At 44.2% G+C, this 22546-nt stretch overlaps 1 protein-coding gene across 1 annotated transcript in view; it reads left to right on the top strand.

Annotated features, from left to right (window-relative positions):
- LOC311134302 (transcription factor SOX-13-like) overlaps nt 1-22546 on the top strand; it is a 62873-nt gene that overhangs the window by 24391 nt on the left and 15936 nt on the right. The window contains exons 2-8 of the mRNA XM_084167937.1: nt 8051-8270; nt 8770-8884; nt 9417-9503; nt 10629-10801; nt 11083-11151; nt 11261-11375; nt 16993-17069. Of these exons, the coding sequence (XP_084024063.1) occupies nt 8052-8270; nt 8770-8884; nt 9417-9503; nt 10629-10801; nt 11083-11151; nt 11261-11375; nt 16993-17069 (855 nt within the window). The 5' untranslated portion in view covers nt 8051. The remainder of the gene's footprint in view (nt 1-8050; nt 8271-8769; nt 8885-9416; nt 9504-10628; nt 10802-11082; nt 11152-11260; nt 11376-16992; nt 17070-22546) is intronic.

Raw genomic sequence — 22546 nt, forward strand, 5'->3', positions numbered from 1 at the left:
AATGCCCTTGCTGATGGAAGGAGGTTTTCACTCAAAATCTCACGATACATGGCCCCATTCATTCTTTCCTTTACACGGTTCAGTCGTCCTGGTCCCTTTGCAGAAAAACAGCCCCAAAGCATGATGTTTCCACCCCTATGCTTCACAGTAGGTATGGTGTTCTTTGGATGCAACTCAGCATTCTTTGTCCTCCAAACACGACGAGTTGAGTTTTTACCAAAAAGTTCTATTTTGGTTTCATCTGACCATATGACATTCTCCCAATCCTCTTCTGGATCATCCAAATGCACTCTAGCAAACTTCAGACGGGCCTGGACATGTACTGGCTTAAGCAGGGGGACACGTCTGGCACTGCAGGATTTGAGTCCCTGGCGGCGTAGTGTGTTACTGATGGTAGGCTTTGTTACTTTGGTCCCAGCTCTCTGCAGGTCATTCACTAGGTCCCCCCGTGTGGTTCTGGGATTTTTGCTCACCGTTCTTGTGATCATTTTGACCCCACGGGGTGAGATCTTGCGTGGAGCCCCAGATCGAGGGAGATTATCAGTGGTCTTGTATGTCTTCCATTTCCTAATAATTGCTCCCACAGTTGATTTCTTCAAACCAAGCTGCTTACCTATTGCAGATTCAGTCTTCCCAGCCTGGTGCAGGTCTACAATTTTGTTTCTGGTGTCCTTTGACAGCTCTTTGGTCTTGGCCATAGTGGAGTTTGGAGTGTGACTGTTTGAAGTTGTGGACAGGTGTCTTTTATACTGATAACAAGTTCAAACAGGTGCCATTAATACAGGTAACGAGTGGAGGACAGAGGAGCCTCTTAAAGAAGAAGTTACAGGTCTGTGAGAGCCAGAAATCTTGCTTGTTTGTAGGTGACCAAATACTTACTTTCCACCATAATTTGCAAATAAATTCATAAAAAATCCTACAATGTGATTTTCTGGATTTTTCTTTTCTCATTTTGTCTGTCATAGTTGACGTGTACCTATGATGAAAATTACAGGCCTCTCTCATCTTTTTAAGTGGGAGAACTTACACAATTGGTGGCTGACTAAATACTTCTTTCCACCACTGTAACTATTCACCCCCCCCCCCCCCCCCCCCCCAAAGTCAATACTTTGTAGAGCCACCTTTTCCACCAATTACAGCTGCAAGCTTCGAACATCTAGCCATTTGGATTTTTGCCCATTCTTCAAGGCAAAACTTCTCCAGTTCCTTCAAGTTGGATGGGTTCCGCTGGTGTACAGCAATCTTTAAGTCATACCACAGATTCTCCATTGGATTGAAGTCTGGGCTTTGACTAGGCCATTCCAAGACATTTAAATGTTTCCCCTTAAACCACTCCAGTGTTGCTTTAGCAGTATGCTTAGGGTCATTGTCCTGCTGGAAGGTGAACCTCCGTCCCAGTCTCAAATTTCTGGAAGACTGAAACAGGTTTTCCTCAAGAATTTCCCTGTATTTAGCACCATCCATCATTCCTTCAATTCTGACCAGTTTCCCAGTCCTGATGGAAAAACATCCCCACAGCATGATGCTGCCACCAACATGCTTCACGTGGGGATGGTGTTCTCGGGGGGATGAGAGGTGTTGGGTTTGCGCCAGACATAGCGTTTTCCTTGATGGCCAAAAAGCTCAATTTTAGTCTCATCTGACCAGAGTACCATCTTCCATATGTTTGGGGAGTCCCCAACATTGTTTTTGACGAACACCAAATTATTTATTTGAGCAATGGCTTTCTCTGGCCACTCTTCCATAAAGCCCAGCTCTGTGGAGTGTACGGCTTAAAGTGGTCCTAGTTTCTGATATTTTTTTATAACCCAACCATGATCTGTACTTCTCCACAACTTTGTCCCGACCTGTTTGGAGAGCTCCTTGGTCTTCATGGTGCCTCTTGCTTGGTGGTGCCCCTTGCTTAGTGGTGTTGTAGACTCTGGGGCCTTTCAGAACAGGTGTATTTATACTGAGGTCATGTGACAGATCATGTGACACTTAGATTGCACACAGGTGGACTTTATTTAACTGATTATGTGACTTCTGAAGATAATTGGTTGCACCAGATCTTATTTAGGGGCTTCATAGCAAAGGGGGTGAATACATATGCACGCACCACTTTTCCTGAATTTATTTTATAGAATCTTTTTTAAGAAGTTATTTTTTTATTTTCACTTCACCAATTTGGACTATTTTGTGTATGTCCATTACAAGAAATCCAAATAAAAATCCATTTCAATTACAGGTTGTAATGCAACAAAATAGGAAAAACGCCAAGGGGGATGAATACTTTTGCAAGGCACTGTAATTTCTTCAAAACTGTTAAACTATTCTCTCTCTCTCTCTCCCTTTGAGTCAAATACTCACCACATTTGATGCACTGCAGTGCTAGCTAGATGTAGCTTATGCTTTCAGTACTAGATTCATTCTCTGATCCTTTGATTGGGTGGACAACATATCAGTTCATGCTGCAAAAACTCTGATAGGTTGGAGGACTTCCTCCGGAAGTTGTCATAATTACTGTGTAAGTCTTTGGAAGGGGGTGAGAACAATGAGTCTCCTAGGTTTTGTATTGAAGTCAATGTACAGAGGAGTACGGAAGCTAGCTGTCCTCCGGCTACACCATGGTGCTACCCTAAAGAGTGCTGTTGATGCTACTGTAGAGCTTCATTGCAAAACAGTGTGTTTTAACCAATTATTTGGTGACGTGAATATTTGTAGTATAGTTTTATCTAAAAAGGATAACTTTGTTTTACAATTTTTATGAAATTCACTGAGGAGGATGGTCCTCCCCTTCCTCCTCTGAGGAGCCTCCACTGCGCCAATCCCACCCCAACAACCAGTATACCGTATCATATTTCTGTCTGACAAGTAGTATGGAGCTGCTGCTTAGAGTATTGCTTCTTCATCCTATGTAATGTATTCCCTGTGAATCTGGTGATGTTTTTTCCCCCTGCTAGTCTTATCTGTTTCTAACTACATAAATGATTTCAGAACAATCTGCAATGGTGGGTGGCACACTTTACAATTCTACATGGGATTTGTGTGGAGAGCATTGATAAGCTCTGGAGGCCCGAGACGAGGCAAGCCCTAGCATTGTCTGAGCTGTGACTCTACAGCATTGTTTAACTCTAAGATTAGATATGGACCCCGGACCTCAATCCCAGAAAACCTCCACACACACCTTAATGCATACCAGGCTGTCAGCAGGTCTGTAACTCAGTCAGATTCATTCTGGGCATGCCTTTGTGTCCGTGGACACAGAGAGAGAGTGGTGACCAGTTATATGGTCAGGTGCTGCAAAGAAGGACCTAGAAAAACTGCAGCTGGCCCAGAACAGAGCGGCATGTCCTACTCTTCACTGTGTTCAGAGGGCTAATATCAATACTATGCATCAGTCAATCAATCAAATGTATTTATAATGCCCCTTTTACATCAGCAGTTGTCACAAAGTGTTTATACAGAAACCGAGCCTAAAACCCCATAGAGCAAGCAATGCAGATGTAGAAGCATGGTGGCTAGGAAAAACTCCCTAGAAAGGCTGGAATCTAAGAAGAAACCTAGAGAGGAACCAGGCTCTGAGGGGTGGCCATTCCTCTTCTGGCTGTGCTGGTGGAGATTATAAGAGTACATGGCCATTAAGGCCAGATCTTTCTTCAAGATGTTCAAACGTTCATAGATGACCAGCAGGGTCAAATAATAATCACAGTGGTTATAGAGGGTGCAACAAGTCAGCACCTCAGGAGTAAATGTCAGTTGGCTTTTCATAACCGAGCATTCAGAGGTCGAGACAGTAGGTGCGGAGTAGCACGAACAGTGAACAGGTCAGGGTTCCATAGCTGCAGGCAGAACAGCAGAAACTGGACCAGTAGCACGTCCGGTGAACAGGTTGGGATTACATGCCAGTCTCACTTGGCTAAAAGTAAAGGAGAGGCTCACTGCATCACTTCTTGTTTTTAATTTGTTGAAAATTCCAAATTGTTTTCATAGTCAACTTACCCACAGCACTGACACACACTTACCCCACCAGACATGCCACCAGGGGTCTTTTCACAGTCCCCAAATCCAGAACAAATTCAAGAAAACGTACAGTATTATATAGAGCAGGATTCCCCAACTGGCGGCCCAACTGTGCAAATTTATTGTAAGACTGTAAAAACACCAGGAAATCAGCTCCAAGTTATTTAAATCTGTTCCCAAGTATTCCCACGCATAATAGAAAGACACGTGATTGTATACAAATGTAATCAAGGTTTGAAATGACTATGTTTTAGTCAAATATTATATATGTTTGGGTTTCTACAAATTATTTGCAATTATGTTCCGGCCCCCTGACCATCCACTCAAGAAAAGATCGGCCCGCGGCTGAATCTAGTTGATGATCCCTGATATAGAGCCATGATTTCATGGAATTCCCTTCCATCTCAGACTGCTCAAGTGAACAGCAAACCTGGTTTAAAAAAACAGATAAAGCAACGCCTCTCCCCTATTTACCTAGATATTTTGTGTGTAAGGTACTCATATATATAGTACCAGTCAAAAGTTTGGACACACCTACTCATTCAAGGGTTTTTCTTTATTTTTACGATTTTCTACATTGTAGAATAATGAAATAACACATATGGAATCAAAAAAGTGTTAAACAAATCAAAATATATTTTATATTTGAGATTCTTCAAATAGCCACCCTTGATGACCGCTTTGCACACTCTTGACATTCTCTCAACCAGCTTCACCTGGAATGCTTTTCCAACAGTCTTGAAGGAGTTCCCACATATGCTGAGCACTTGTTGGCTGCTTTCCTTCACTCTGCCGTCCGACTCATCCCAAACCATCTCAATTGGGTTGAGGTCGGGGGATTGTGGAGGCCAGGTCATCTGATGCAGCACTCCATCACTCTCCTTCTTGGTAAAATAGCCCTTACACAGCCTGGAGGTGTGTTGGGTCATTGTCCTATTGAAAAACAAATGATAGTCCCACTAAGCCCAAACCAGATGGGATGGCGTATTGCTGCAGAATGCTGTGGTAGCCATGCTGGTTAAGTGTGCCTTGAATTCTAAATAAATCATAAACAGTGTCACCAGCAAAGCACCCCCACACAATAACACCTCCTCCTCCATGTTTTACGTTGGGAACTACACATGCGGAAATCATCCGTTCACCCACACTGCGTCTCACAAAGACACAGCGGATGGAACCAAAAATCTCAAATTTGGACTCCAGACCAAAGGACAAATTTCCACCGGTCTAATGTGGCGCAGTGGTCTAAGGCACTGCATCGCAGTGCTAGCTGTGCCACTAGAGATCCTGGTTCGAATCTAGGCTCTGTCGTAGCCGGCCGCGACCGGGAGACCCATGGGGCGTTGCACAATTGGCCCAGATTCGTCCAGGGTAGGGGAGGGAATGGCCGGCAGGGATGTAGCTCAGTTGGTAGAGCATGGCGTTTGCAACGCCAGGGTTGTGGGTTCGATTCCCACGGGGGGCCAGAATGAAAAATAAAATAATGTATGTACTCACTAACTGTAAGTCGCTCTGGATAAGAGCGTCTGCTAAATGACTAAAATGTAAATGTAATGTCCATTGCTCCTGTTTCTTGGCCCAAGCAGGTCTCTTCTTCTTATTGGTGTCCTTTAGTAGTTGTTTCTTTGCAACAATTCGACCATGAAGGCCTGACTCACACATTCCCCTCTGAACAGTTGATGATGAGATGTGTCTGTGACTTGAACTGTGTGAAGCATTTATTTGGGCTGCAATTTCTGAGGCTAGTAACTCTAATGAACTTATCCTCTGCAGCAGAGGTAACTCTGGGTCTTCCATTCCTGTGGCGGTCCTCATGAGAGCCAGTTTCATCATAGCGCTTGATGGTTTTTGCGACTGCACTTGAAGAAACTTTCAAAGTTCTTGAAATATTCCATATTGACTGACCGTCATGTCCCCCCCCCCTTGTCACAACACAACTGATTGGCTCAAACGCATTAAGAAGGAAAGAAATTACACAAATTAACTTTTAAGAAGGCACACCTGTTAATTGAAAAGCATTCCAGGTAACTACCTCATTTAGCTGGTTGAGAGAATGCCAAGAGTATGCAAAGCTGTCATCAAGGCAAAGCGTGGCTATTTGAAGAATCTCAAATATAAAATATATTTAGATTTGTTTAACACTTTTTTGGTTATTACATGATTCCATATGTGTTATTTCATAGTTTTGATGTCTTCACTATTATTCTACAATGTAAAAAATAGTAAAAATAAAGAAAAACCCTGTAATGAGTAGGTGTGTCCACATTTTTGACTGGTAGTGTATATGTAGGCGATGTGTGATGTTTAAAATGTACGTTGTTCTGTCCTTGAGCTGTTCCTGTCTATTAATGTTCTGTACTCCTGTAGCTCAGTTGGTAGAGCATGGTGCTTGCAACGCCAAGGTTGTGGGATCGATTCCCACGGGGGGCCAGTATGAAAAATGTATGCACTCACTAACTGTAAGTCGCTCTGGATAAGAGCGTCTGCTAAATGACTAAAATGTAAATGTAAAAATGTATTATTTCATGTTTCATGTTTTGTGTGGACCCCAGGAAGAGTAGCTGCTGCTATCGCAACAGTTAATGGGGATCCTAATAAAATACCCCCCCAAAACTCTCTCACACTTCCTGCCACCAACACCCCCCACAGGGAACCATCATCACTCCTTAAACATTAGGAACAGTCAAATGAACAGAGTGTTTGAGGTGTGCAGAGGGAGAGGACTTGAGTGGATTCTGGAGGTTGTTGCCACAGGCATTATTGCCCATCCTCTATGTTCAGGAAGTTCAGACTTTATTAAGCTCATCCCCACCCCCTCATATATACATACACCCTATGGCTTGTAATCTGTGGTGTTGAGAACTAGAGTTCACCGTCCAACACATTAAAGGCTCTGTAAAGCCATTGGTGAATGTATTAGTTCTCATCTCTCTCTCTCTCTCTCTCTCTCACTCACTCACTCACTCACTCACTCACTCACTCACTCACTCACTCACTCACTCACTCACTCACTCACTCACTCACTCACTCACTCACTCACTCACTCACTCACACACACACAGGTTTAGAGCCTTGGCCTCTGGCAGGCAGGTGGCTTTGTGTAGAGACAGAATGTGAACGGGGGGAGGAACTCTAATCACTATGCGCTCTGCATTTTCCCCTCTGTTCCCGGGTCGGTCGACACATTCTGCTGGCATTGTTATCTGTACTGTTTCCTGCAGCTCGCAGCTTTTGTCCGTCTCTCGCCCATTGTCCCGGCTTCCTTTGTTCCCTCCGTCTAACAATGGCTTTTGTCTCTCTCTTTATATATATATATATGTGTGTGTGTGTGCACTTTTTGCCCTGTGTGTTCTGTTTGTTTTGTTCTCCTGTCTGGTGTGTTTTTCTTTCCTCCTGCAGCGGAGGTGGGGAAAAAACACAGCTGAAGTTGGAGAGTTCATTAAGGTTCATCCTCTCTCTCTCTAACTGCCCTCTCAACCTGACTTCACTCCATCTCTCTCTTTCTGTCTTTCTCTCTTTTGTTTTTCTCTGTCTCTTTATGCTTGTGTGTGTGTGTGTGTGTGTGTGTGTGTGTGTGTGTGTGTGTGTGTGAGATGTGCAGTCTTTACCTTGTCATGATTAACTTTCCCTGACACCTACAATGTCTCCCAAACTAGAAGTTAGGATTTCAAGCTAAAGGTACAGTTGACGTGTGTGTGTGTGTTCACAGTATGTCCTCTGTTCCCTATGCAAAGCAGTGGCCCTATACACACCCACACCTAAAGCTCAGAGACCCAGAGATGGTCACACCTGGAAAGGCTTATGGTCTCATTACAGCTATTACAGACAGATCACGGTGTGTGTGTGTGTCTGTGTGTGTGTGGTTAGCTCCAGACGTGCAGTAAAGTTCAGAGTTGGGCAGTCAAAGCGACACTCAGTCAGTGGAGTGTGTGTTGTTGTGCGGCCTCTTTGTAAGGCATGTGGGCAGAACAGCGTTTGCATTGCTTTCCCCCTACATGTTCCCATGGACTATCTATTCACCTGTACTATTTTTCCCTTTTCCCCCCAGAATGGTTGAGCCCAGTCCCCCAGCGTTGCATCTCCATGCCAACGGTGATGTCAGCATGGTGGGCATCGGCGTAAAGCAGGAGAAGGAGGAGTCTGGAGGAGAAGGGGGAGGAGCCAAAGCTGAGCCGCACTCCTCTCCTGCCTGTGATTGGTCAGGACATCAGCCAATGGAGAGACCGGAGTCTAGACAGCTGACTCCTCCCCTCTCCCGCTCACCATCAGTAAGAGAGAAACTCCTCCCATTTCATTATTTTAATCAATTATTTTGTTTATCTAGGTGTGCTGTTCAACCTGTTAATCCTGTGGTCCTCTGTAGCTCAATTGGTAGAGCATGGCGCTTGTAACGCCAGGGTAGTGGGTTCGATCCCTGGTTGTAGTATGCTTATCAAAGGCAGGCTTGCTACAGTTTGTTAGCTATATGATTGTGATCTAAACGCACAGACTGACAGACAGTAGGATTGTCAAGCGTCTGCCGGACGAGAGTACTTAGCAACTCTGAACAGATTGCCGGCCGTAATTTGCAAAACAAGCACAAACCGATTCTGCATGTAGAAATGGGCAAAAATGATGGCCGGCAGTTACGCACCGGCGGGTGGTCCATATAACACACCGCGCTGACAGCAAGCGAACAAATGGCGATCGAACGGCCCCCTTCTGTACAGACTGACAATTGGTCTAGTAAGTTTTCTCCTTAACGCTGTTTTTCCCTGTCCTTGGTAGGAGGGCTCTCCGGGTAAGGAACAGCTTCTCAGACAGAGTCCTGTGGGGATGAAGGGGGGCAACAGGGGGTACGACCACCGACCAGAGGGACACATGCACCCCACTGTCAGCGAAGGTATTGTACACCTCGTCTGCTCCCCAGTGTAATATGTTTCTGATCATTACATTGCCCTTTGGAGATCTCTCCTGAACATTGATAGAGTTAAATGTGATGGATTTTCACAGTGCATCTTATTAAGACTCTGAGGAGGCTAGAGGAGTTTGCCTTAGCTCTGTGTGCTCAAGTTTGTGTTCCTATTCATTGGCTACAGAATTGCATTGAATTTCACATGGCTGTTTTTCTTATTTGAGAGAGGTTACACGAAGTACCTTCCTATTGAAATCCTTACAAAGTAGTAGACCTTGAGATTTGTTTTGAACTATTGAACTGAATGCATTGATTCAAACGCATGTGCGAGCACACACACACATACAAACGCACTCACACACTGATTCAGTCACTCACTCACTCACTCAACATGCACCACGCCAGACGCATGCACACACACCATCTAACTCTGTCTGTTCATACAATATGGCGACTGAACAACAACATCAACAACAACAAAAAGTAACACACTCATCCATATCCTGTGTCCTGTTGGCAGTCATGCCCACCATAGAGAAGCTGCTGAGTGTGGACTGGAGGGAGAAGCTTCTGGACAAAAGCTCCCTGGGAGGCAACCACTTGAAAGGTGAGCTCTCACCCCTTTACCCCTGACCCTTTACCCCTGACCCCTCACCCCTTTACCCCTAACCCCTGACCCCTCATCTTTACCTCTCACCCCTGACTGGCCCATCAGTGCTCTGTCTTACTTGTCTCTCTCTGCCTGCCTGCCTGCCTGTCAGTCTCGGCCTGCCTGCCTGTCTCTGCCTACCTGTCAGTCTCTACCTGCCTGCCTGTCTCTGCCTGCATGTCAGTATCTGACTGCCTGTCAGTCTCTGCCTGCCTGTCAGTCTCTGCCTGTCAGTCTCTGCCTGCCTGTCTCTGCCTGCCTGTCAGTCTCTGCCTGCCTGCCTGTCTCAGCCTGCCTGCCTGTCTCTGCCTGCCTGTCAGTCTCTGCCTGCCTGCCTGCCTGTCAGTCTCTGCCTGCCTGTCAGTCTCTGCCTGCCTGTCAGTCTCTGCCTGCCTGTCAGTCTCTGCCTGCCTGTCTCTGCCTGCCTGTCAGTCTCTGCCTGCCTGCCTGTCTCAGCCTGCCTGCCTGTCTCTGCCTGCCTGTCAGTCTCTGCCTGCCTGCCTGCCTGTCAGTCTCTGCCTGCCTGTCAGTCTCTGCCTGCCTGCCTGTCTCTGCCTGCCTGTCAGTCTCTGCCTGCCTGCCTGTCTCTGCCTGCCTGTCAGTCTCTGCCTGCCTGCCTGCCTGTCTCTGCCTGCCTGTCAGTCTCTGCCTGCCTGCCTGCCTGCCTGTCTCTGCCTGCCTGTCAGTCTCTGCCTGCCTGCCTGTCTCTATATCTAATTGTCTCTATGTATAATCCTGTTTGTACTCATCTCTCTCTCTCTATCCACAGTTTTCATGCGTGTAAAGTCATGCTGTATAAAAAAAATAATGACAAGTGTGATGGAAACAGAAAGTGGCGGTACAATTTTATAAATGTCGACAGACAATTTGTTCGTTATGTTGTGTGGTCCTCCCACTGCGACTTGGAAAAGCATGCACAGTTTAGGCTACAGGATGGTGAAAGTGCACGTGATGAGCTTGATGCTCCTTTCCAATAAACTCTAGAGTGTTCATTTGTATGCTAGTGACACGATGATCAGTGCTTAGCTGTCAATTAACAAATACAAATGATATTGCTCTAATCCTGCGCTCTCGCTCTCTCAGGCACTCCAGAGTCTCTGGCAGAGAAGGAGCTGCAGTTGTTGTTGATGATCAATCAGCTGAGTGGTCTGAGGGAGCAGCTGCTGGGAGCCCACTCTGAGCAGAGGAACATGGCCGCCCTGCTTCTGGAGAAACAACAGCAGCAGATGGAGCTGGCCAGACAGCAGCAGGAACAGGTGACCCTGACCGCTGACCCCTAAAACACACACTGACCCCTAACCTGGGTTTACCTGGTCTTACCTGAGTGTACCTGGACTAGGCTATATGTTTTTAATGGGCATGTTCCTCTACCCAGGCGTTGCTGACACATGCCAGATCTTAAAACGCCTGGATAGGTATTTTGTAGCTAATCATATGTTATAGCAATCTGTCAGTCGATGACGTGGCACCCAACCATTGGTTGAGGCATGCAACGTCTGAGCAGGGGAACACAACCAATGTGTGTGGTTTATTTCAGATCGCCAAACAGCAGCAGCAGCTGATCCAGCAGCAGCACAAAATCAACCTGCTTCAGCAGCAGATCCAGGTGAGACCTTTTATAAATGATATGCTATTTTTATAACATAATTTTGAAGTAACTTTGGGGTAACTCTGTGTGTGACTGACCTTGTGCCCTCTGTCTGACCTGGTCTCAGCAGGTGAACATGCCCTACGTGATGATCCCAGCCTTCCACCCAAACACCCAGCAACTCTCTGTCACCTCCGACACCCAGATGACCATGCCTCTGCAACCAATCCCCTGCAAGCCAGGTGAGTCACACCCCGCCCCCAACCTCTCTTAGCAAATCCCCTTGACAGCCAGGTGAGTCACACCCCGCTCCAAACCTCATTTAGACAATCCCCTACAAACCAGGGGTGGTCTAATCTGGCCCGTGGGTGGTTTAAGTAAAACTATTATTTATATATATATACAGTACCTTCAGAAAGTATTCCCACCCCTTGACTTATTCCACATTTTGTTGTGTTACAGCCTGAATTTAAAATAAATTAAATTGAGATTTTTTGTCATTGGCCTATTTACAATATTCCATCATGTCAAAGTGGAATTATGTTTTTATTTTTTAAAAATAAATTAATAAAAATGAAAAGCTGAAATGTATTGAACCCCTTTGTTATGGCAAGCCTAAATAAGTTTAGGAGTAAACCTTTGCTTAACAACTCACATAAGTTCCATGGACTCACTCTGTGTGCAATAATAGTGTTTAACTTGATTTTTGAATGACTACCTCATCTACAGTTGAAGTCGGAAGTTTACATACACCTTAGCCAAATACATTTAAACTCAGTTTTTCACAATTCCTGACATTTAATCCTTTTAGAAATTCCTTGTTTTAGGTCAGTTAGGATCACCACTTTATTTTAAGAATATGAAATGTCAGAATAATAGTAGAGAGAATAATTTATTTAAGCTTTTATTTCTTTCATCACATTCCCAGTGGGAAGTTAGTCAGAAGTTTACATACACTCAATTAGTATTTGGTAGCATTGCCTTCAAATTGTTTAACTTGGGTCAAACGTTTCGGGTAGCCTTCCACAAGTTTCCCACGATAAGTTGGGTGAATTTTGGCCCATTCCGCCTGACAGAGCTGGTGTAACTGAGTCAGGTTTGTAGGCCTCCTTGCTCACACACGCTTTTTCAGTTCTGCCCACACATTTTCTATAGGATTGAGGTCATTGCTTTGTGATGACCACTCCAATACCTTGACTGTTGTCCTTAAGCCATTTTTCAACACAACTTTGGAAGAATGGTTGGGGTCATTGTCCATTTGGAAGACTCATTTGCGACTAAGCCTTAACTTCCTGACTGATGTCTTGAGTTGTTGCTTCAATATATCCACATAATTTTCCTTCCTCGTGATGCCATCTATTTTGTGAAGTGCACCAGTCCCTCCTGCAGCAAAGCACCCCCACAGCATGATGCTGCCACTCCCGTGCTTCACGGTTGGGATGGTTTTCTTCGTTTTGCAAGCCCTCCCCCCTTTTCCCTCCAAACATAACAATGGTCATTATGGCCAAACAGTTCTATTTTTGTTTCATCAGACCAGAGGACATTTCTCCAAAAAGTAAGATCTTTGTCCCCATGTGCAGTTGCAAACTGTAGTCTGGCTTTTTTATGGCGGTTTTGGAACAATGGCTTCTTCCTTGCTTCTTCTTCGATATAGGACTCGTTTTTACTGAGGATATAGATACTTTTGTACCTGGTTCCTCCAGCATCTTCACAAGGTCCTTTGCTGTTGTTCTGGGATTGATTTGCACTTTTCGCACCAAAGTACGTTAATCTCTAGGAAACAGAATGCGTCTCCTTCCTGAGCGGTATGACGGCCCCATGGTGTTTAAACCTGCGTACTATTGTTTGTACAGATGAACATGGTACCTTCAGGCGTTTGGAAATTGCTCCCAAGGATGAACCAGACTTGTGGAGGTCTACAATTATTTTTCTGAGGTCTTGGCTGATTTCTTTTGATTTTCCCATGATGTCAAGCAAAGAGGCACTGAGTTTGAAGGTAGGCCTTGAAATGCATCCACAGGTACACCTCCAATTGACTCAAATGATGTCAATTAGCCTATCAGAAGCTTCTAATGCCATGACATCATTTTCTGGAATCTTCCAAGCTGTTTAAAGGCACAGTCAACTTAGTGTATGCGCATTTCTGACCTCCTGGAATTGTGATACAGTGAAATAATCTGTCTGTAAACAATTGTTGGAAAAATTACTTGTGTTATGAACAAAGTAGATGTCCTAACCGACTTGCCAAAACTATAGTTTGTTAAAAAGAAATTTGTGGAGTGGTTGAAAAACGAGTTTTAATGACTCTAACCTAAGTGTATGTAAACTTCCGACTAGACACTGTATGTACCCCACACATACAATTATCTGTAAGGTCCCTCACTTGAGTAGTGGATTGAACCACAAAGACCAGGGAGGTTTTCCAATGCCTCATAAAAATAAAAAAAGCAGACATTGAATATCCCTTTGAGCATGGTGAAGTTATTAATTACACTTTAGATGGTGTATCAATACACCCAGTCACTACAAAGATACAGGCGTCCTTCTTAACTCATTTGCCAGAGAGGAAAGAAACTGCTCAGGGATTTCACCATGAGGCCAATGGTGACTAGAAAAACAGTTACAGAGTTTAATGGATGTGATAGGAGAAAACAACTGAGGATGGATCAACAACATTGTAGTTATTCCACAATACTAACCTAATTGACAGAGTGAAAAGAAGGAAGCATGTACAGAATAAAAAATATTCCAAAATATGCATCCTGTTTGCAACAAGGCACTAAGGTAATACTGCAAAAAAAATGTGGGGCAAATCCAACACAGCACATGACTGAATACCACTCTTCATATTTATTTTCATGGTGGTTTCTGCAATATGTTATGGATATGCTTGTCATCAGCAAGGACTGGGAGTTTTTCAGGATAAAAACATACAAAATGGAGCTAAGCAAAGGCAAAATCTTAATGGAAAACCTGGTACAGTCTGCTTTCCAACAGACACTGGGAGACAAATTCACCTTTCAGGAGGACAATAACCTAAAACACAAATCTACACTAGAGTTGATTAGTAAGACGACATTGAATGTTCCTAAATGGCCTAGTTACAGTTGTGACTTAAATCTGCTTGAAAATATTTGGCAAGACTTGAAAATGGCTGTCTAGCAATGATCAACAACCAACTTAACAGAGCTTGAAGATTTTTTAAAAAGAATAATGGGCAAATATTGCACAACCAAAAAAGACTCAAAGCTGTAAACGCTGCCAAAGGTTTTTCTGAAATGTAATTACTCGGGGTGAATACTTATCAAATTAAGATATATTCGTTTTAGATTTTTCATAAATCAAATAATTTTGTAAGAATGATTCTTCCACTTTGACAATTAAATACATGTTAATAGCACTTTGTAACACAACAAAATGTGTACAGTGCCTTGCAAAAGTATTCATCCCCCTTGGTGTTTTTCCTATTTTGTTGCATTACAACCTGTAATTTAAATGGATTTTTATTTGGATTTCATGTAAAGGACATACACAAAATAGTCAAAATTGGTGAAATGAAAAGAAAAAAATTACTTGTTTCATAAAATTCTACAAAATAAATAACGGAAAAGTGGTGCGTGCATATGTGTTCATCCCCTTTGCTATGAAGCCCCTAAATAAGATCTGGTGCAACCAATTACCTTCAGAAGTCACATAATTAGTTAGATTGCACTCAGGTGGAATTTATTTAAGTGTCACATGATCTGTCACATGATCTCAGTGTATATATACACCTGTTCTGAAAGGCTGCAACACCACTAAGCAAGGGGCACCACCAAGCAAGCGGCACCATGAAGACCAAGGAGCTCTCCAAACAGGTCAGGGACAAAGTTGTGGAGAAGTACAGATCAGGGTTGGGTTATAAAAAATATCAGAAACTTTGAACATCCCACGGAACACCATTAAATCCATTATTAAAAAATGGAACGGATATGGCACCACAACAAACCTGCCAAGAGAGGGCCGCCCACCAAAACTCACGGACCAGGCAAGGAGGGCATTAATCAGAGAGGCAACAAAGAGACCAAAGATAACCCTGAAGGAGCTGCAAAGCTCCACAGCAGAGATTGGAGTATCTGTCCATAGGACCACTTTAAGCCGTACACTCCAGCTGGGCTGGAGAAAAAAGCCATTGCTTAAAGAAATAAATAAGCAAACAGTTTGGTGGTCGCCAAAAGCCATGTGGGAGACTCCCCAAACATATGGAAGAAGGTACTCTGGTCAGATGAGACTAAAATTGAGCTTTTTGGCCATCAAGGAAAACGCTATGTCTGGCGCAAACCCAACACCTCTCATCACCCCGAGAACACCATCCCCACAGTGAAGCATAGGGGTGGCAGCATCATGCTGTGGAGATGGCAGGGACTGGGAAACTGGTCAGAATTGAAGGAATGATGGATGGCGCTAAATACAGGGAAATTCTTGAGGGAAACCTTTCAGTCTTCCAGAGATTTGAGACTGGGACGGAGGTTCACCTTCCAGCAGGACAATGACCCTAAGCATACTGCTAAAGCAACACTTGAGTGGTTTAAGGGGAAACATTTAAATGTCTTGGAATGGCCTAGTCAAAGCCCAGACCTCAATCCAATTGAGAATCTTTGGTATGACTTAAAGATTGCTATACACCAATGGAACCCATCCAACTTGAAGGAGCTGGAGCAGTTTTGCCTTGAAGAATGGGCAAAAATCCCAGTGGCTAGATGTGCCAAGCTTAGAGACATACCCCAAGAGACTTTCAGCTGTAATTGCTGCAAAAGGTGTCTCTACAAAGTATTGACTTTGGGGGGGGGGGGTGAATAGTTATGCACGCTCAAGTTTTCTGTTTTTTTGTCTTATTTCTTGTTTGTGTCACAAGAAAAAATATTCTGCATCTTCAAAGTGGTAGGCATGTTGTGTAAATCAAATGATACAAACCCCCAAAAAATCCATTTTAATTCCAGGTAAGGCAACAAAATAGGAAAACTGTCAAGGGGGGGTGAATACTTTCGCAAGCCACTGTATATACATCTTTATTTTTGGGGAGGGGGGTGACGAACTCAATATGCTTTAAAATGACTAAAACCAATTTGAAACTGTGTAGAAATGATAATGGACCTACATTCATACAGTTTCATGACTGTGTACAGCTCGTTAATAATTACCAAAATGAAAGCTAGACAGTCAGGGAACATCAGAAATGATAGAGGACTATTTTTTGCTAATTTTAACGGCAAGGAAATATAACACATTTTCAGTGTGGCCCTCCGGACCTCGTTGAAGACCGAATGTGGTCCCCAGGGCAAAATGAGTTTGACACCCTTAGGGTAGACTGAAACAGATATGTATTCCACAGACCAAGTCCCCAATGCAATGCTTTCCAAAAAGGAGGGTTGGTTGGGGCCCATTGGTGGACTGTGACATGGCTTAGGTTACTCAGTGGTTTATCATAAACACTCAATCCTCTCATACACTGTGAAAACAAATAAGTAACGAGCTGACATCAAGTAATCGCTGTGGACTTTTAATGTATCGTAAATGTCAATCGGAACCCCCCCCCCAAAAAAAAACACATTTGTACATTTGTCTCCTCTGTTTTGTTTGTCCTGTTGCTATGAACTGTGTAAGTTGCTAGAGCAACGACCAGACGCCCCTTTCATATGGTATGGTGGTCAGTAACCTTCTCAGTCAAACCCCCTTTTCCCTGCTCATGCCCTTCAATGTGTTGTGCAGTCAACATGATGGTAGTACAGATAATGTTGTCTAAATGTTGTTTGGATGTTATTGATTTTGTTCCCTTCTGACAGTAATTGTGAAGCTTTCATCTCCCCCCGTTTTATTTAGCAGTGGACTATCCCATGCAGCTACTGCAGAACCTTCACTCCACCCCTATGAAAAGGCCCAGTGGTACCTTCCGACAGGTAGTGATTTCCATACAGATTATACTGGACATATACCTATACTATAGTATACCCTTATTATACTATACTGTACTATACTATACAGTGGGGAAAAAAAGTATTTAGTCAGCCACCAATTGTGCAAGTTCTCCCACTTAAAAAGATGAGAGAGGCCTGTAATTTTCATCATAGGTACACGTCAACTATGACAGACAAATTGAGAGTTATTTTTCCAGAAAATCACATTGTAGGATTTCTTATGAATTTATTTGCAAATTATGGTGGAAAATAAGTATTTGGTCACCTACAAACAAGCAAGATTTCTGGCTCTCACAGACCTGTAACTTCTTCTTTAAGAGGCTCCTCTGTCCTCCACTCGTTACCTGTATTAATGGCACCTGTTTGAACTTGTTATCAGTATAAAAGACACCTGTCCACAACCTCAAACAGTCACACTCCAAACTCCACTATGGCCAAGACCAAAGAGCTGTCAAAGGACACCAGAAACAAAATTGTAGACCTGCACCAGGCTGGGAAGACTGAATCTGCAACAGGTAAGCAGCTTGGTTTGAAGAAATCAACTGTGGGAGCAATTATTAGGAAATGGAAGACATACAAGACCACTGATAATCTCCCTCGATCTGGGGCTCCACGCAAGATCTCACCCCGTGGGGTCAAAATGATCACAAGAACGGTGAGCAAAAATCCCAGAACCACACGGGGGGACCTAGTGAATGACCTGCAGAGAGCTGGGACCAAAGTAACAAAAACTACCATCAGTAACACACTACGCCGCCAGGGACTCAAATCCTGCAGTGCCAGACGTGTCCCCCTGCTTAAGCCAGTACATGTCCAGGCCCGTCTGAAGTTTGCTAGAGTGCATTTGGATGATCCAGAAGAGGATTGGGAGAATGTCATATGGTCAGATGAAACCAAAATATAACTTTTTGGTAAAAACTCAACTTGTCGTGTTTGGAGGACAAAGAATGCTGAGTTGCATCCAAAGAACACCATACCTACTGTGAAGCATGGGGGTGGAAACATCATGCTTTGGGGCTGTTTTTCTGCAAAGGGTCCAGGACGACTGAACCGTGTAAAGGAAAGAATTAATGGGGCCATGTATCGTGAGATTTTGAGTGAAAACCTCCTTCCATCAGCAAGGGCTTTGAAGATGAAACGTGGCTGGGTCTTTCAGCATGACAATGATCCCAAACACACCGCCCGGGCAACGAAGGAGTGGCTTCGTAAGAAGCATTTCAAGGTCCTGGAGTGGCCTAGCCAGTCTCCAGATCTCAACCCCATAGAAAATATTTGGAGGGAGTTGAAAGTCCGTGTTGCCCAGCGACAGCCCCAAAACATCACTGCTCTAGAGGAGATCTGCATGGAGGAATGGGCCAAAATACCAGCAACAGTGTGTGAAAACCTTGTGAAGACTTACAGAAAACGTTTGACCTGTGTCATTGCCAACAAAGGGTATATAACAAAGTATTGAGAAACTTTTGTTATTGACCAAATACTTATTTTCCACCATAATTTGCAAATAAATTCATTAAAAATCCTACAATGTGATTTTCTGGAGAAAAAAAATCTTATTTTGTCTGTCATAGTTGACGTGTACCTATGATGAAAATTACAGGCCTCTCTCATCTTTTTAAGTGGGAGAACTTGCACAATTGGTGGCTGACTAAATACTTTTTTTCCCCACTGTATACTGGTCCTTTGTAGCTCAGTTGGTAGAGCATGGCTCTTGTAACGCCAGGGTAGTGGGTTTGATTCCCGGGACCACCCATACGTAAAATGAAGACACGCATGACTGTAAGACGCTTTGTATAAAAGCGTCTGCTAAATGGCATATATTATTTTATCACTATACACTATACTGTACACTATACACTACACTATACTGTATACTATACTGTATACTATACACCATACTGTAAACTATACACTGGTACGGGTCCCCCTTCACCCTCTGGTGGTATGGAGAAAATGCCGCCGAAGAAGATGGCAGCCGTTTTACAGCCCTCTAACCAATTGTACTATTATGTAAGTTTTTTCGCATTATTTGTCATTTATTATGTACATAATGTTTCTGCCACCGTCTCTTATGACCAAAAAGAGCTTCTGGATATCAGGACAGCGATTACTCACCTCGTATTGGACAAAGAGTTTTTCTTCAACGAATCGGACGCGAAGGTTATCCTACAGACACCCAACAAGGCCCAAATCCCTGTCATTCGCATGAGAAAGTGACGGCGATATCGTGGACGTAGGTCGGGGTGCCTTGTAAGGATCCGACGGCGAGCGAGTAAACTGCCTCTTCTATCAATCCTATTAGCCAATGTTTAATCATTGGAAAATAAATTAGACGACCTAAGATTACGGTTATCCTACCAACGGGACATTAAAAACTGTAATATCTTATGTTTCACCGAGTCGTGGCTGAACGACGACATGGAGAAGATACAGCTGGCGGGATATACGCTACATCGGCAGGATAGAACGGCTGACTCCGGTAAGACAAGGGGTGGCGGTCTGTGTATATTTGTGAACAACAGCTGGTGCATAAAATCTAATACTAAGTAAGTCTCAAGGTTTTACTCGTCTGAGGTAGAGTATCTCATGGTAAGCTGTATACCACACTATTTACCAAGAGAGTTTTCATCTATATTTTTCGTAGCTGTCTATTTACCACCACAAACCGATGCAGGCGCTAAGATTGCACTCAATGAGCTGTATAAGGACATAAGTAAACAGGAAAACGCTCATCCAGAGGCAGCGCTCCTAGTGGCCGGGGACTTTAATGCTGGGAAACTTAAATCCGTTCTACCTAATTTCTACCAGCATGTTAAATGTGCAACCACAGGGAAAAAAACTCTAGACCACCTTTACTCTACACACAGAGACGCGTACAAAGCTCTCCCTTGCCCTCCATTTGGCAAATCTGACCATAACTCTATCCTCCTGATTCCTGCTTATAAGCAAAAACTAAAGCAGGAAGCACCAGTGACTCGGTTAATAAGGAAGTGGTCAGATGACGCAGATGCTAAGCTACTGGACTGTTTTGCTAGCACAAACTGGAATATGTTCCGGGATTCTTCCGATAGCATTGAGGAGTACACCACATCAGTCACTGGCTTCATCAATAAGTGCATCGATGACGTCGTCCCCACAGTGACCGTACGTACATACCCCAACCAGAAGCCATGGATTACAGGCAACATCCGCACTGAGCTAAAGGGTAGAGCTGCCACCTTCAAGGAGCGGGACTCTAACCCGGAAGCTTATAAGAAATCCCGCTATGCCCTCCGACGAGCCATCAAACAGGCAAAGAGTCAATACAGGACTAAGATTAAATCGTACTACACTGGCTCTGACGCTCGTCGGATGTGGCAGGGCTTGCAAACTATTACAGACTACAAAGGGAAGCACAGCCGCGAGCTGCCCAGTGACACAAGCCTACCAGACGAGCTAAATCACTTCTATGCTCGCTTCGAGGCAAGCAACACTGAAGCATGCATGAGAGCATCAGCTGTTCCAGATGACTATGTGATCAAGCTCTCTGGAGCTGATGTGAGTAAGACTTTTAAGCAGGTCAACATTCACAAGGCCACAGGGCCAGACGGATTACCAGGACGTGTACTCCGAGCATGCGCTGACCAACTGGCAAGTGTCTTCACTGACATTTTCAACATGTCCCTGACTGAGTCTGTAATACCAACATGTTTCAAGCAGACCATAGTCCCTGTGCCCAAGAACACTAAGATAACCTGCCTAAATGACTACCGACCCGTAGCACTCATGTCTGTAGCCATGAAGTGCTTTGAAAGGCTGGTCATGGCTCACATCAACACCATTATCCCATTACCCCCAGACCCACTCCAATTTGCATACCGCCCCAACAGATCCACAGATGATGCAATCTCTATTGCACTCCACACTGCCCTTTCCCACCTGGACAAGAGGAACACCTACGTGAGAATGCTATTCATTGACTACAGCTCAGCGTTCAACACCATAGAGCCCTCAAAGCTCATCATTAAGCTAAGGACCCTGGGACTAAACACCTCCCTCTGCAACTGTATCCTGGACTTCCTGACGGGCCGCCCCCAGGTGGTAAGGGTAGGTAATAACACATCTGCCACGCTGATCCTCAACACGGGGGCCCCTCAGGGGTGCGTGCTCAGTCACCTCCTGTACTCCCTGTTCACCCATGACTGCATGGCCAGGCACGACTCTAACACCATCATTATGTTTGCCGACGACACAACAGTGGTAGGCCTGATCACCGACAATGATGAGACAGCCTATAGGGAGGAGGTCAGAGACCTGGCCGTGTGGTGCCAGGATAACAACCTCTCCCTCAACGTGCTCAAGACAAAGGAGATGATTGTGGACTAAGCACGCCCCCATTCTCATCGACGGGGCTGTAGTAGAACAGGTTGAGAGCTTCAAGTTCCTTGGTGTCCACATCACCAACAAACTATCATGGTCCAAACACACCAAGACAGTCGTGAAGAGGACACGACAAAGCCTATTCCCCCTCAGGAGACTGAAAATATTTGGCATGGGTCCTCAGATCCTCAAAAAGTTCTACAGCTGCACCATCGAGAGCATCCTGACTGGTTGCATCACCGCCTGGTATGGCAACTGCTCGGCCTCCGACCGCAAGGCACTACAGAGGGTAGTGCGTACGGCCCAGTACATCACTGGGGCCAAGCTTCCTGCCATCCTGGACCCCTATACCAGGCGGTATCAGAGGAAGGCCTTAAAAATGATCAAAGACTCACCGGTGCCCCCGCACATTGACTCTGTACCGGTACCCCCTGTATATAACCTCCCTACTGTTATTTTATTTTTTTTATTTTTTTCTTAACTGCATTGTTGGTTATGGGCTTGTAAGTAAGCATTTCACTGTAATGTCTACACCTGTTGTATTCGGTGCATGATTTATACACACACTATACTGTATACTATAATGTACTCTATACTATACTGTACACTATACACTACACTATACACCATACTATACACTACACTATACTACAATCTGAGTGGTTCGAGCCGTGAATGCTGATTGGCTGACAGCCATGGTATATCAGACCGTATACCACGGGTATGACAAAACATTTATTTTTACTGCTCTAATTACGTTGGTGTCCTAAATATTTCAAAAACTAAAAGCATTGTATTTGGGACAAATCGTTCAGTAAACCCTAAACCTCAACTAAATCTTGTAATGAATAATGTGGAAATTGAGCAAGTTGAGGAGACTAAACTGCTAGGAGTAACCCTGGATTGTAAACTGTCATGGTCAAAACATATTGATACAACAGTAGCTAGGATGGGGAGAAGTCTGTCCATAATAAAGGGCTGCTCTGCATTCTTAACAGCACTATCAACAAGGCAGGTCCTACAGGCCCTAGATCACAATCGTGTGATCAGGTGACACAAAGAGGGACTTAGGAAAATTGCAATTGGCTCAGAACAGGGCAGCA

This window comes from Coregonus lavaretus (genome assembly GCF_964263955.1).
Source record: "Coregonus lavaretus genome assembly, chromosome: 8".
NCBI lineage: Eukaryota > Metazoa > Chordata > Actinopteri > Salmoniformes > Salmonidae > Coregonus > Coregonus lavaretus.